Raw genomic sequence first — 14,842 nt, forward strand, 5'->3', positions numbered from 1 at the left:
TATGGAGGGCTTTTTTCCATCCACACAAAAAGTGCAGATTATGAATCCTTGCACCCCTGACGGCAGGTGTTACCATGTAGGTAAGGATAAGGCACAGGATGCTGGGAACCTGCTGTGGTTAAAGGTTATAACTTTTGTAGGTATAGACACAGTCTCAGAGTTCAGTGTTAAACCAAAACACTAAAAGTAGCTAAAAACAACTTATTAAAACTGAAGCTGTAGGAAGAAGGATGTGAAGAATCAGAAGGAAAAAATGTTTAAGCTTTGCACACAAGATGTACTCAGAACTTCATGGATTCATACATGAGAGGTTTACAAAAATTAGTTCCTCTGTGAACTTGATGGTTCACAAAGCTGAGAAGAAACTTTGAAATTAATTTTGGGAGTTGGTATTGGTTAAAGGAATTTCATCTAGGGAAATGCTTCAATAGTAGCACAAAAAATTCAGCAAAGTTCATTAGTATTTTAATTGGGAAATTGAAATCCTGATTTAAGGCCGAGTTTCACCTAGAGAGAAATCTCCCTTCAAAATTACTTTATTTGTGCACCTGCTGGCCCAGTGCTCGGGTGAGTTTGTGAGTTTCTTGCAGCTTCATTTCAGGTGTGAGTGCTTGCAAGTATTTGACATTTCTTTCTTTGTGCAGGCTGAAGGTGTTTTGCAGAAGGAAGAAGAGACCATTGCATTAACAGTGACTGTAAGTTACCTGAAAGGGTTAGATACAGATGAGGTTTGGAGTAAGAATGAAGAGTGAATCATGGGTGCAATGAAATACTTCATAATGCACAGATGTTCCTTTGGTTAACCAGAACTTGTCAGAAATCTCTCAATCCATACTTAGCAAAAGACTTGTGGGGAAAAAAATTTCTAAATTTTTAGAATTTATTTATTTTACTTTGTTTTTAAAGGTATTGTTCTTCATATATTAACTGAGCATCTTTTAAATTCACTAATGGATCTTAAAAAGGTCTTAAAACAAGGTTTTTTTCAAGTCTAAAGTATTGCCAAAGATTGAAAATTAAATCACTATAAAAAAGATAATATATTTTTTTTTAAAATTACAGTATGTTGTTTTATTTTTTTAAAAAAGCCTGGATTTTCATATCTATTATTCTTTTTACAGTGAAATTCCATACAGTGGACCTGAAGAGACCATCTAATATGGTACCGGGTTCTGATAGCCAGTGTTAGTTAGCCTGAAAGGTAAATGTAATTTTTTTTTTGTCAACAACTTCTCCATAGGTGACAAGGGGCAGGCCCTCTAGTGCTGCTCATTCCTGCATGGAAAGTTTCCATTCTCTCCTGGTTTTTCTGTTATGACTCAAACATGTGTGCCACATGACCAGGTCATACCAGGTCATAAAACAAAGCATCCCCAAGGTTGAACCTGTACCTTTTCCACTTTCTAATTACTCCTTCTTACTTGTAGTGCATGTAATAGCTTTATGAGATCCATCCATCCTCACTGTGCTTTGACTACATTATGGGAAATCCAGAGGTGAAGGGAAGAGTTTATCCTCCTAATAACTCCCCACTGTGTGCAGGGCTGTAGAAATCTGCTTTAGATTTCAGAATCAAGGATGTCAGACTCTGGTGTATAGGTTCTGGAGAACTGGAGAGTTCCATTTTTCCAAAGAGAACATATGTACAATTGTATATTCATTTAATCAAATATAGTTACACACGTGTGTGTGTATGTGTGTATGTGTGTGTTTATATGTATATATATTGACACACTCATGCATACGCATTTTAAAAGCATCTATTAGCAACTACTTTTATTAGTGATAAGTACTGCCCCCTACTCCCCCAGCCCAGGAAATGTAAAATAATGCATTTGTGACACAAAGAGTATTGGCTTCCATTTCAAAACCCTGTCCTAAAATAAAGGGATCATTGAATTAATTAAAGTTATAAGTTATAAAATTGCAGCAAGGACAAAAACCCACATAAAATGTTTGTTCGTGATTAATGCACAATCTTTTTATCTCTCTGTGGGAGGATCAGGGCTGGTTTGACAACACTTTTCCAGCCCAAACCTGATACACCAGTCTTTCCCCCTTTCCTTTCTTCCCTGCCTCCAGTAGCCTGAGGACTCATTCTCCTTCATATTCCTTCACTGTGCCAGCCTCCTTTCTCCAGCTTTCCCAGGGCCTGGCACCTCACCCTTTCTCTTCTTCAAAGAGTTTTATGAAGTCTCAGGTGGCTTAGAATGTTGTTGACTATTGAGGTGTTCAGGCTGTGCTAGAATGTCAGCCTATAGTTAGGATCACCTCTCTTCATATGACAGTGATCACTTTTAAATAAGATGCGTGCTACAGCTTGTATCTTTTACAACAGGGAACATTATGGATGAGTCTGTTGAAAACTGTCTGAGTCTCAGTGGAGTTGAGAAGCTGATTCAGGTGCCCAAAGGCTGTGCAGAGCAAACAATGGTGAAAATGGCCCCTGCAGTCTACGCCATCGAGTACCTGGATGCCAGCGAGCAGTGGGTGAACTTTAACCCTGAACGGAAGCAAGAAGCCATCGGTATGATTGAAAAAGGTAGGCTGGAAAAAACAAGAAAAATCCAGCACACTGGCTGCAGCTGCCTCCTGAAGGAGTGCCCACTGTCTTAAGACAGCCTCACCGAGGTGCCCCAGGCAGTCTGCAGACAGACACACATGAGAAGGGCTTAGGAGACTAATTGCCAGCATCTGGCACTGGATGGTAATGACATTGACAGCCATCCTCTCTCGCGCATAATTTAGAAGTAGAAAGTAAAATCTGAGCTGATCAATGAAAATTCTTTTCAGAGTGAATGGATAGCAAAGGCCAGTTGTTCATTTCCTACCAGTGTTCAAAATCAACCAAGATAAAGCATGTTCCTAAAATGGTTATTTCTCCCCATGGTTTACAGACACTGCTTAGGATAGCCAGCTGGGATGTAGACATCTCTGTCTGTGGCTGTCAAGAGGAGTATGACAAAGGAAATTCCCAGTGCTAATCATGATATTGACACCTTCCCTTCCCCACTTCTCTATTCATATAAGCTAGAAGGACATCAGCAGCCTTGGGCCAAGCAAGGGAGGGAGTTTTCTTAGGGAAGGGCCACCTGTAAGTCTGCTTCTGGAAGCACTCCAAGATGTAATCCAAAGCTGGTATCAAACATACAGCAAAGCCAGGACCACAGTATGTGGAAATGTTCCAGCTCACAGAAACTGACACAGGGAGTTGACAGTTTTGGCACAGGTATAGCTGATCTTAAACACGTTTCATCAATGAAAAACAAGTGAATAAATAGAGATTAAAAGCATGCTAGCAGTTGCTGCATGGAGATCTTTGACTATTTATCCCATGCCAAAAGTGACATGGGATCCTGCTAATAAATTGTTGGTATTATCAGCATCATTTAGTCCCTACATTACGCTTTTATTGATTTTTATTGACGTCCATCAGTGTAAAAATGAGTTGTGTGGCTATGATACAAACTTTGTCAAAATAATAGCAGTCAAGATCCAAAGCCACCACTCATGATTTCTAAGACTGTTTCTGACTCAATAGATGATGTTTTGTATACTTTTTAATTCAATGCACCATAAAATCAACAGTTTGAAAAGTTGTCAATAATGGGAAATAATTTCCCAGTATTCACTACACATAAAATGTTTTTTAACCATAGGTATCTGCAGTTTTCAGGTTATTTTCATGGCTCGATTAAGTCAAACAAGACAGAGGACCTTCTAAGCCTAGTAATTTTTCTGTGTCAAATTCTGCTGACCCAGTCATTTCCTCCTTAATGCCCCAGTGACCACCCCCATGAACTCTTCCACCAGCCAACACAAAACATATCCATTATAATATAAATGATGTAGAAAAAAGCCCAAGAAATATGGGTGTTCTCTGAACAGTGATGTACTCTCCTGTTCATGCAGGTTACACTAGACTCCTTGAGTTTCAGAAGGAGGATGGCTCCTACGGAGCATTTAAAACAACCCCCAGCAGTGTATGGTAAGTGATTTTCTTTTCCTGGGGGTTTTTTTGGGAGGGGTTATTTTTGTTTATTTGGTTGGGATTCTTTTCCAATTTACCTCTATTATCACTTGATGCATCAGAAGTTCTTCTTTGGAAATGGATTTTGCAAATCTGGTGGTTGCCTATGTACTTGTGTAACGAATAATCAGCCACCAATTTCTCTGAGCATGTTCAGTCTTTGGTAAAGGAGATTTATACTGAGCCACTGCTTATTTTGCATTTGACACAGAGTAGACATATTCAAGATGATGTTGAACAATAACTCACTAGGTTGCAGTGAGTGCACTGCGTTGAATATGAGTCTGCATGAAAATTAGTATGTTTTTCTTCCTGTCCGTATAGTCTTCTATAACTGTCTGTCAACACAAGTTTGGAAAATTTTCTTTTGTGCAGGTTAACTGCATTCATTGTTAAAGTGCTCACAAGGAGTAGAGAATACTTCAGTATCCAAGACAGTCACATGAGCAAGTCGATTTCCTACTTGGTTGATCAACAGCAGACAGATGGCTCATTCCACGACCACCACCCTGTAATGGACAGGTCAATGCAGGTAGGTCATCCCTATTTAGAAGATTTTGTTGAGCATTTAGGGCTATTAAGGGTTGAAAGGAAAAATGTGAGCTGTTGAATAACAAGAAACGTACACGAAGCGAGTAAGTCTGTAATGTAAGTACAAAACCTGCAATGTAAAATTAATTTGTTAACAGGTCTGTTATGTCAAATGCATAGCCAGAACTTCACCACCTTTATCTTTTTATTCAGTTTTAGATACTATTTTCAGCTGTGCCTATAGAGGACTTAAAAATTATTTCTGGGGGTGATATGTTTGGTAAAAATGTAATAGATAGTAGAATTGTAATTCTGTTCTGAAGGGGTGACCAGAGCTCATCTAGTCCAAACACTGCTCAAAACAGTTCTAGTCAGGTCAGACTGTACAGGGCCATGTCCACCTGAGTCTCAAGTATGTCCCAGTCTCTCTGGATAACCTGTTTCAGTATTTCACCATGCCCATGGTGAAATAAGAAAATGTTAACACTGAAACAGAATTTTTAATTGCATAACTTGGTCTACACATCCTCTATAACTATCCAGAAACACAAAGTCCAGAACTCATTGAAAATGCAATGTAGTGACTATATATATATAGTCAAAAATATATTTTTTTCTTATATATATAAGAAAAAACATGCATATATATAAAAATATCATATTTAAATTAAATATCATTAATTAAATATCATAAATATAATATCATTATATTTTAATTATATTTGTGAAATAACTAGTGAGGTTTTCACCCTCAAAGCTAGTTTCACAGTTGATGTAACACCATTAGGGAAAAAGAAACAAGTTGCTCAAAGACTGATCAAAGGGGTTTTGGAGGTTTTTTTACTTATATTCAAGCTGAGATAATCTTCTATCTTACATATACTTCAAGAGCGGTCAGGGGAGAAAAGCTAATGAGAGCATTGTGCTTTCTTTATCAAAGAGAGGGATAAGAAATGATCTAGTATTGTTGTATAAATACCTTTCCAGGAGAGAAATTCTGTCTGCAAGGTAAAGGGCTCTTTAGTGTCTAGAGAGTAGTACAGAAATAAAAACAACCCCACCATCCTAGTGACTGAAAATTGAAACTATGAATACTTCAATGAAAAATTATAGTTTTTATCTGTAAGATAAGCAATTAAACATTTGATTATCACCTGAAGGATGTGGTGGGTTCCTGATCTATTACACTTTTAATGCAACCTGGCTGCCACCACAGAAGGCATACTTTAGATGGATAAACATTACTGAGAAAAATTTAAGGCAGCAGCTACATGGTGCATGGTCAGAGGGTTTGCAGAGAAAATCCTTGACTTTATGGAAAGTGATTTTCTAGATTTATTCATAAGTGTTTGTGTGTGCATTTATCTTTTCCTTTTCATATTTCATCTTTCAGGGTGGCATTAAGTCAGCAGAAGAGGATTTGGCTATGACAGCCTTCGTAACCATAGCATTGCAACAGACCCTACCTGTCTACCCATCATCTGATGTGGTAGGAAACCTGACTCTTTAAGTCTGGAGGCTATTGCACAATGGCATATCCACCCTACCATCTCTTGGAGAACTGCAAATGAGGAGTTTAAAATCTGCTTACATCTGTGGCGGATAGGAAAAGATGTCATGGCCTAATATAAAATATAAAAAAGGGCTATGCTCTCTATCATCAATGGCTTTAATCACTAAGCAAATATTATTATAATTGTCTCAAAAATTACTACAGTGAAGTATTCTAATTTCCTAGCACTAGTTTCCTAGTGCCAGAAATAGCGGGTCTCAGTGATCTTTACAAATGGATCCACTCTGTTTCCACAGGCACGAGTGATTAGACGAACAGTGGCTTACATGAAAAATCAATTTTCAAGAAATACTGACTGCTATTCTACAGTCATCACTGCTTATGCTCTGACACTTGTGCAGTCTGAAGGTGAAGACACTCAGTTTGTGAAAGAAAAATTAAGGAGCTGTTCTTATTTTGATGAAGGTACTGGCAGCCATTGTTTAAAATCCCTCTAAAAAGCACTTTTCCTAATGGAAACACTCTTACATGAACAAAACAAACTGAAGTCAATGAAGAAAAAATAATTTTATACAACTGTGCATGTACATGTGTAATATATTTAATTATTTAAATTGCATAATTAGTATTTTAATATTTGACATTTTAATATGTAATTTTCAAAATTAATATCACTTTAAAGTGACAGCATAATGAAGCTTGGATCATGACCTTCTCTGATTTTGGCATGACCTTCTCTCATTTTGAAGCTGGAACAAAACCAAAATAAATATTCATTTATGTTTCCTGCTTCCCTTGGGATGAAAAAAAAACGTTCCAAGCAAATTAGAAAGAAGAAACTTCGTATGAGAAAATAACAACATACAGGAGTAGTCCAGACAGGATTTGTGGTCAAGAGGGAAGATGTCTCTTCCAGCCCACCTGCTTTCAAAGCCCCCCACCAGTTTTGAGTGCTTTGTCCCAGCTCCCCATGGATGTCAGCACTCACCCCACGGGTGTGGCTGTGGTGACTGCTGAGTCAGCCAGCTCTGTGGCTGCACCACTGTCCTGGTTACTCCTCCCAATGTCTTTGATAAATTCAGTACAGTTTAACAGCCCTGGTCTAAGCACAGGCAATATGCTTCTCCTTAATCAGGGCTGGATTTGTGGCCATAATTAATACTGTTATGTCTGAGGCACCACCAGACACAAGGCTACCACTCCATCAGATGGACATGGCAGTACAGTGGGGTCATTAGACAGTGATGGTTGGAGAAATCAAAATTAAAAATTGTGGGTTTTCTTTTCCATTATCTTTGCTTCCCAGCTGATTTGTTGCTCTCACAGAAGCCTCTGTGTCTTGTGGTTCCACAGTGCCATGACATGAAGTATCCACTGTGTAGAACAGTAGTGATTTTGGGCAAATGTCTCTGCCAAGGGGATTCAGGACTGAGTTATTCTTGCAGCAAAGCAGCAGCGCTACTGGGGAAATGGCAACAATGCAGTCTCTGTGGAAACCACTGCCTATGCCCTGCTTCAGACCTTGCTCCTGGAAGACATGGAATATGCCAGTCCTATTGCCAAGTGGCTGACAGAGAGGAGGAACTACGGCGGAGGGTACTGCTCTACACAGGTGCCTGACCACCAGTGCAGGGGGAGCCTTAAGGGGGGAGGGAAGGAAATAAAAGCCCCTAAAAACTTTTCCCTTTAGATTTGAAAGCATCGTAACAGTTATTTTTCAACTTCAGAAATAAGAAGCAGTATGAATATAAATATGAAGCAGTAAACATTTTGGATCATTAGCTAGCAATTTATTACCAAAATAAAATAGCTAAAAGCCAGCAGAGAAAATTATTTGTCCTCATGAAGAAGTGGGATATTCTAAGGTCAGGACTACAATTTATTTACAATTTTGGTGCTATAGGAAGAAGCTGGGAAATCAAATGAATTATCTCTGCAAGTAGGAACAGGCAAATGCAGGAGAACTTCAAAGCAGCAAAAAGCATAAAACTGAATTCAAGGTGACTGACAATGTCATCTCACATGTTGTTGGAATAACCTGGCATAACTGCTAGATTTTTTTTTTTCTTTCTCACCTAGGACACAGTGGTAGCCTTAGAAGCTCTGTCAGCATACAGCATAAAGACACTGAACACTGCTTCCACTGACCTGACTGTCAGACTGAGAACACCTGGAAGGCAAAATTACTACAGCATTGTTCTGACTGATGCCAATGAAGAATTTCAGAAGGAACTAGAGGTATACAATAATTTGTTGTTTTGAATGGGGTTTTTTTTCCCCCAAAATTGAGAAATCAAATCCTCTGGCCTAGATTTTGTCATGTTAAGCAACCATGGTATAATTGCTTATTTCAAGGTATTTATTATACCTTGAAATAATTTGTTCTGTAAAACAACAGAATCTTTCTAAAGTTAAAAAAACCCAAAACCAGCAGGTGCTTAGCAGCACACTTTAGAGGTGCTTTCCTGCCTCTTTGAGCACTTTGGAGGCATGAATCTCTCCCAGAACCCAAGTCCTTCTAGGGAATGAGAAAGAAGGGGTACATTTTGATCTTCATTGTGCCTGGAACTGTGAAAATGTGAAGTCCAGGATACAAAGGAGGGACTGAAGTTGGTAAAATACATCTACTGAGCCCAAAAGAGCAGAGTAAGACATATTTACTTAGTACATTTAAAATCTTGATACATGAGATCTCATAATTCCTTCCATAGCTGAAAGTTTTCCCTACCCAGGTTCGGGGGGCTAAAGGCATAGAAGACTGTCAAGGTGTCAGAAAAACAATAGATCAAACGGTGAGCACAGGCTAAATATCTTTCTTTTCTCTTGGTTTGCAGTTTGAACTTGGAAGAAAACTCGAACTATCTGTACACGGCAAAGGAAACGGGACAATGAGTGTAAGCTGTAAATTCAAAATCCAGACTCTAGTTGGACTTCTTTTAAACTTTTTTAAACCAAAGGGGCAACTTACTTGCCATGGCCTCAACTTTTGTGTTCCTACCTTCAAAATTCTAAAATTTGGGGCCTAAAGCCTTCCCATACACACAGTCAATTTTTCCTGTCTTTATTAAATCCATAAAATGTCAAGGGTGATAGAGGTGGCTGGAGTTTGAAAGACTGCTTTGTGTTTGGGAATAGAAAGTTGTCTTGAAAGGAGCCCCACACCATTTGTGAATTATCTGCTTGTATTTGTGACAGTCCTCTGTGAGCAGTCTGTGCCACTGGGAGTCTGGTCTTTCTCTCCACACTCCCATCTCCCATCACCATGTGTTGGAGTACTGAATGGGTAAATTCCTTGTCATTTATATGATATTTTTAGTGGTTTGCTGTTTGCGTGTTCATCTTAGATATTAAAAATGTACTGGTCACCTGAGTTGAAGAACAACACCTGCAATGATTTGATTTTGACTGTGGAAGTGGAAGGGAGCCTTAAGTACTCTGGTGAGTGAAAAGGGTGGGGGCTGGGTCTCAAAGGTGACACATTTGGCCAGCTGCTGATGATACTTGATAGCTTTCCAGCCTTGGAAAGTGGGAACAAATTAATAAATCAGAGGAAAAGAGAAGCCTCTGAACTCTACCCAGTCATTGTTTCATTTAGCTGCTTATTATTAAATAGTATAATTGAATGGCTGCAGGTGCAGCAGGTACTTAACAGTTACACAGATACCATTAGAAACTGTTCTTGAGAAAGGGGAGGTAAACCCCCTTCACAGAGGGGAAAGCCCTGATCAGATCTCCGGCTAATAAGGGACCTACCATGTGGGCTTAAAATTCTTTGAGGCAGGTCTGCCATAGGTCTTTCAGATGAGCAAGAATGTGTTTTCCATCACCTTAAGTGTGTGCTCATCATAATCTCTGCCTATGTCTGCATTGTTTTTTTCTGTTTGAATTGTTAGCTTTTGGAGGAAAGGCTTCTCCTTTACATACTTTTGCATAGCCTAAACTCCATTCTTAGCTAGGTTTGCTAGTTATTCTTACTATAGTCATCCCTAAAATTATAACTCTGAATAAATTGGAAACACTGAGACAGTGTACAGCAAATAAGACAGTGTACAGCAAATATAAAACTCACAGTGGTGGCATGACTGCCCACTGGTATTTACCATTATACCAAAACCAGTCAAACTGCAGGCAAATTTGTGCATGGCTGACCATGTCTTTCACCTCCAGAAGCTGAATACTCTGATGAAGACAATGATTATGAGGACTTGACAACTACAAGCAACAGCACGCTTGAGACACTGTCTAAAATAGATTGGTTTGATATCCACAGCAGAAGAAAAAGGGATGTGACCAGTCCCACAAAAGCAGAATCCTTGCAATACAAAGTCTGTGTCAGGTAGGTCTGCTAGATCAGCTCTTCATTCATTTGTAATTCTCCTTTGTCACACTCTTCATATCCACAAACTCAGCATCCAAGCCTGTGATCTTCTGTGAGTCTGCATACACTGTAAGTGTGTGTCCTCTCTCCCATGGCAGGAGAAATAGTTTCCAAACAGTGGATGAGATTTATTTACATGGTTTACATAGACTTCAAATGTCCACTGCAGACTTTTCCCCATCTCCCTCTCTGGGGAGACCCTAAAGCACTTGTCAGGCTAGTAATTGAAAAAAAAAATTATTAAAAAAGGCAAATGCAGCTGGAATGCAGTAGGAGAGTTTTGTCACTTCCTGGAGAGATGCTGTTACTTCCTTTGTGGTCACACTCTGGCCTCAAAATAAAAAATAAAACAAAAAAACAAAACAAAAACAAAACAAAACAACCCAACAACAACAACAAAAAAAAAAAAAAAAAAAAAAAACAAGAATGACTAATGCTATCTAGGAGTGAAGAGAAGGCAGATGGGATATTATTTTGTGACAAGAAGTTGGCAAGGGCAGAGGTAGGAAAGAAAGAAACCTCCCTATGCAGCATTGTCTTTGCTCCCATTTACAATCTGGCATTGGTCTCAGAAGCACAAATTTGTGACTGTCCTGGGTTCCCTTTCTAGAGAGGAGCAGGATGGAAGAAGCAGGTTTTGCTCCCCAGTAGAATTTTGGTTTTCCATTGACTTTTGTCAGAGCCTTGAAGACAGTTGTTTTATCCCCTCTTCTAAACAGTAGAATGAACAACGGCAGAGAGGACTGAAGTTACCGTAATTCCCATTTTTCATTCTCTTTCATTAATGAAAAATGAGGGATATTTTCACATATATCAGTGAATTGTGTACTGGTCAAAGCATCGTCTTCCCCATTAATTGCTATGTAACGTTTATCAGCTAGCAGATCCACTGTTCTGCATCACTGTTCTATTAAGTATTAGGCTGAGGCTTAGACAATAATGTGAAATTCCTTGTGGTTAAAACGTGGGAGAAAAACCGAAGGCATGAATTACATCACCATTCTTCTTCCCTACACTGTGGTGAATCCTTTATGGGAAAGGGAGAGTGCCAAAAATAAAATTCCTGAAGTACCACTAAGTGTGTGTAAAATATCTCATGTCAAGGTACCCTGTGTGAAACATCTTAATTTTCTAGCAATGACACAACTACCTGGTTTTTGAGATGGTGAAAGCCAAAAGATTGGAAATCCAATACATGTATTTAGTGGATAATTACAGTAATGAGGATTTTTGCCTCAGACAGTAAAGGCATGTAAATTTGACTTAGTCCGTGAAAAATTTGGATAAATTCATTTCTTATCTCCACTTTGTAAGTAATAGAGAACAGATACTTTGTCAGCACTGTTTACCTCATTGGCTTCAACAATGTTTTTAAGGTGAGATGAACTGTCATTTGCAGGTGATTTTTTCTGCCTATCAACCCCAAGGAAAGCCCATATGAAAAGCTCAGGAAAGGCATCTGGGTTTCAGACGACCATTTGACTAGTTTAGATGACTCACTTTACCTCGTGACTCTTAATGAATTTGGCAGCTAATTTTCAAATTAAAGTCCACTTAGGAGAGTTAAATGGAATGTTTTGCTTCACCTTTAGCAAGCCTGAAAAGCCAGACTCTTCAAAGCAACCTGTTTGGCTGTTCAGTGAAGGTGTTCACTGCTGACCATCTCCCTTATAAAGGTCCACAGGTCCCCAGACACCAAAGATGTCCCTGGTTGATCTCACTCTGCTGAGTGGGTTGGAGCCTGACACAAAGGAACTCGAACAGGTTAGAATAACGCTTTTCTGTGAAACCTTTTATAGAGCCTTTAGAAAATTTTTCCTTAAAAGTCTTTCCAAAAATAGAAGAGACCTGGTAAAACAGATTTCGGATAGCTAGCTAGCTAGCTAAAATAGTTTGCTCAGTTTCATGTTCTCAGGAACTGTCTTCTTTAGGGAGAAGAAAGAGGGGTGAACAAATCAAACTTAGAGTATGGAAGGTGCCAGCAAAGGTATTCCTGTTCTGCCACGGGTTTGTTTTCATTTTTTTGTTTCTTTGTTTTCCTGCAGTTGGTGACGGCTTCAGACAGGTATATTCAGCACTTTGAGTACAAGGAAGGGAAGGTTTTGCTCTACTTTGGTGAGGTAAGCAAACCCAACAAATTTCTACTCCCTGCCATTTCAGATAGCATGCAGACTTTTTAAAAATCTAGTCATTGTATTTTTCAGTCTCCGTTACCTTTCTGCAATTTTTGTCATTTATTATTTTTGAACAGCTCAGTAGAAATAACAGAGGAAGAGAAGAAGGGAAACACACACTTTCATCTTCCACCTTTCTAAGTCCAAGGAGATGTAGTTCGTATTCAAGATATGGCCTTTGGCCCAAGAAAAAAGATAAATCCTCTCCCTCAGTAGCCAGAAGGGATGCTTTTCTTACATGATAGCAAAAGTGTTAACTGGTGGTCCTGTAAATTCCACATTGACATCTTGCATGTCAAGACCAAGATCCATAGAGTGACACACAAATGTAAACATCAGGACCCCTAGTCTCTGCGTGTATTTCCCAATATTTTGGATAATGACTCCACCCTACACCCACTTGAATTGCCTCACCTCTACAACCAAAGCAGATATCAGTATTAACTGAGCTATGCCATCAGAACAAGCGCTCAACAACTAGCACAGGCACAAACATTGAGGAATTGACTGAGGAGAGAGAGTCAGTTTTTTCATCAAAACTGTTCTTCCTTTTTCCTCCAGCTCCCAACAGGACCAGATCCAGACTGTATATCTTTTGGGGCAAAGCAAATCAATCCCATGGGCTTGGTTCAGCCAGCAAATGCCATCCTTTATGATTTTTACAATCCTGGTAAGGACACAGAAAAAATGATACATAGCTGCTTGAAAGAGACACTCTCAAAAAAGCCCTTCAGTCTATGGAAAGTTGATTTTGATGTAGTGTGTGAGACCACAAAATTTCATTGGGTGATAAAATAACCAGCTTTGCATAATTGTCTTCCAGTTACTTCAGATTATCTAAGCAGAGGTCTTCTCAGGAATGGTCCAGTATTGCTAAAGGACTGAAAAGATGAACTTTTACACTCATGGATTTTTAAATCAGATTTCCTGAGTTCTTGTTTCTCACAGTGCTTTTAGGTATATTTCACCCACATTTTGTTTTGTCAGGCTGTGTCATTACACATCTAAGATAGGTAACCTTAGAGGTTTGACTTTTGTAGTGTGCTTGCCAAGGAAAGTAGTCTTGTTCCTCATTCAAAGAAAGGTTAAATGCAAATCATCCCCATTTGCTAAACTAATGCAAACTATATTTGAAATTAAGATCAAATGTCTACTTTGCCTTAACAAAGGGATCCAAGACAGTTTACAGTGAGTTTAAACCACTAACTATTGGTGGATCCTATCTTCTTCTTCTGAAACTGTGCAGTGTTCACTGTTGTTCTATGGTCTACAGAGGCTTTTAAGATGGAGGGTTTCCAGAGGGAACAAAAAAAAAAAAAAGTGAGGGAAGAGTGCAGCTTAAAAAACAAATTAAAAACCCCCCAACAACAGCAACTAAAAAATGCCCAAACAAAAATTATCCACTCTGAACAAAAATAACCTCAAACTGTTGAAAGACAGTGCTGTACTCTAGGTGCCTAAGCTGTAGGTCTTAGGGAACTGCTGATGTGTGTCTGATCCGTCAGTGCTCTGCTTTCTCTGGACCAGGGAAAAGCTGGGGTGCAAATGTAGTTTGTACTGTACTGTACAGGCTTTTCCACCTGAGCTGTCCCATAACAAGCTGTTTTGTTCCCTGCCCACAGACAGGAGGTGCAGTGTGTTCTACAGTGCTCCCAAGCACAGTGCCATGCTCTCAAAGCTGTGCCATGCCAACGTCTGCCAGTGTGCAGAAGGTAAGGAGTGACTGCATAAGCTGGTCTAAAGGAAGAGAGCTACTTCTAGGAACAATTTACATGGGAATTGTTAAGCCCATCAGAAAGGACCATCAGAATTATCCTATTGTGTAAGACAGGATACATTCGTCCTCTAGAATGTTCAGTATCAAATTGATTTTTTTATAAGATATGCAGGATCTTTTAATGGCTAAAGACAACACAATATGCACATGTGCATGTAAAAACCCTCTATCACACCACTAAGAAAACTTTTCTGCCATTTTATTCTGTTATATTGTTGTGTGAATACAGAAGTACAAACTACATCTGTTTACATATCCATGCCTCTAGGGATGTCTCACTTATTTTCTTCCCTCCAGGTCCCTGCCCAAGACAAAAATCAACTTTCAGTAAAGCGGTAAAACGAACCACACGTGTTAGTTTTGTCTGCTACCAGCCTACTGCAGATTATGGTAAGGCATGAAGGACACCTGTTGATTTCAGCATCATTCATTTTAATAA

At 39.1% G+C, this 14,842-nt stretch overlaps 1 protein-coding gene across 1 annotated transcript in view; it reads left to right on the top strand.

Annotated features, from left to right (window-relative positions):
- The window catches only part of LOC136357701 (complement C4-A-like), a 40,876-nt gene that overhangs the window by 20,354 nt on the left and 5,680 nt on the right, over positions 1-14,842 (top strand). The window contains 19 exon segments of the mRNA XM_066313211.1: positions 645-675; positions 678-695; positions 1,122-1,178; positions 1,181-1,201; positions 2,339-2,542; positions 3,913-3,988; positions 4,406-4,562; positions 5,955-6,050; positions 6,371-6,539; positions 7,520-7,686; positions 8,154-8,312; positions 8,909-8,968; positions 9,419-9,512; positions 10,242-10,410; positions 12,129-12,216; positions 12,498-12,572; positions 13,188-13,296; positions 14,249-14,338; positions 14,701-14,793. Of these exon segments, the coding sequence (XP_066169308.1) occupies positions 645-675; positions 678-695; positions 1,122-1,178; positions 1,181-1,201; positions 2,339-2,542; positions 3,913-3,988; positions 4,406-4,562; positions 5,955-6,050; positions 6,371-6,539; positions 7,520-7,686; positions 8,154-8,312; positions 8,909-8,968; positions 9,419-9,512; positions 10,242-10,410; positions 12,129-12,216; positions 12,498-12,572; positions 13,188-13,296; positions 14,249-14,338; positions 14,701-14,793 (1,933 nt within the window).

This window comes from Sylvia atricapilla, chromosome 2 (genome assembly GCF_009819655.1).
Source record: "Sylvia atricapilla isolate bSylAtr1 chromosome 2, bSylAtr1.pri, whole genome shotgun sequence".
Classification (NCBI taxonomy): domain Eukaryota; kingdom Metazoa; phylum Chordata; class Aves; order Passeriformes; family Sylviidae; genus Sylvia; species Sylvia atricapilla.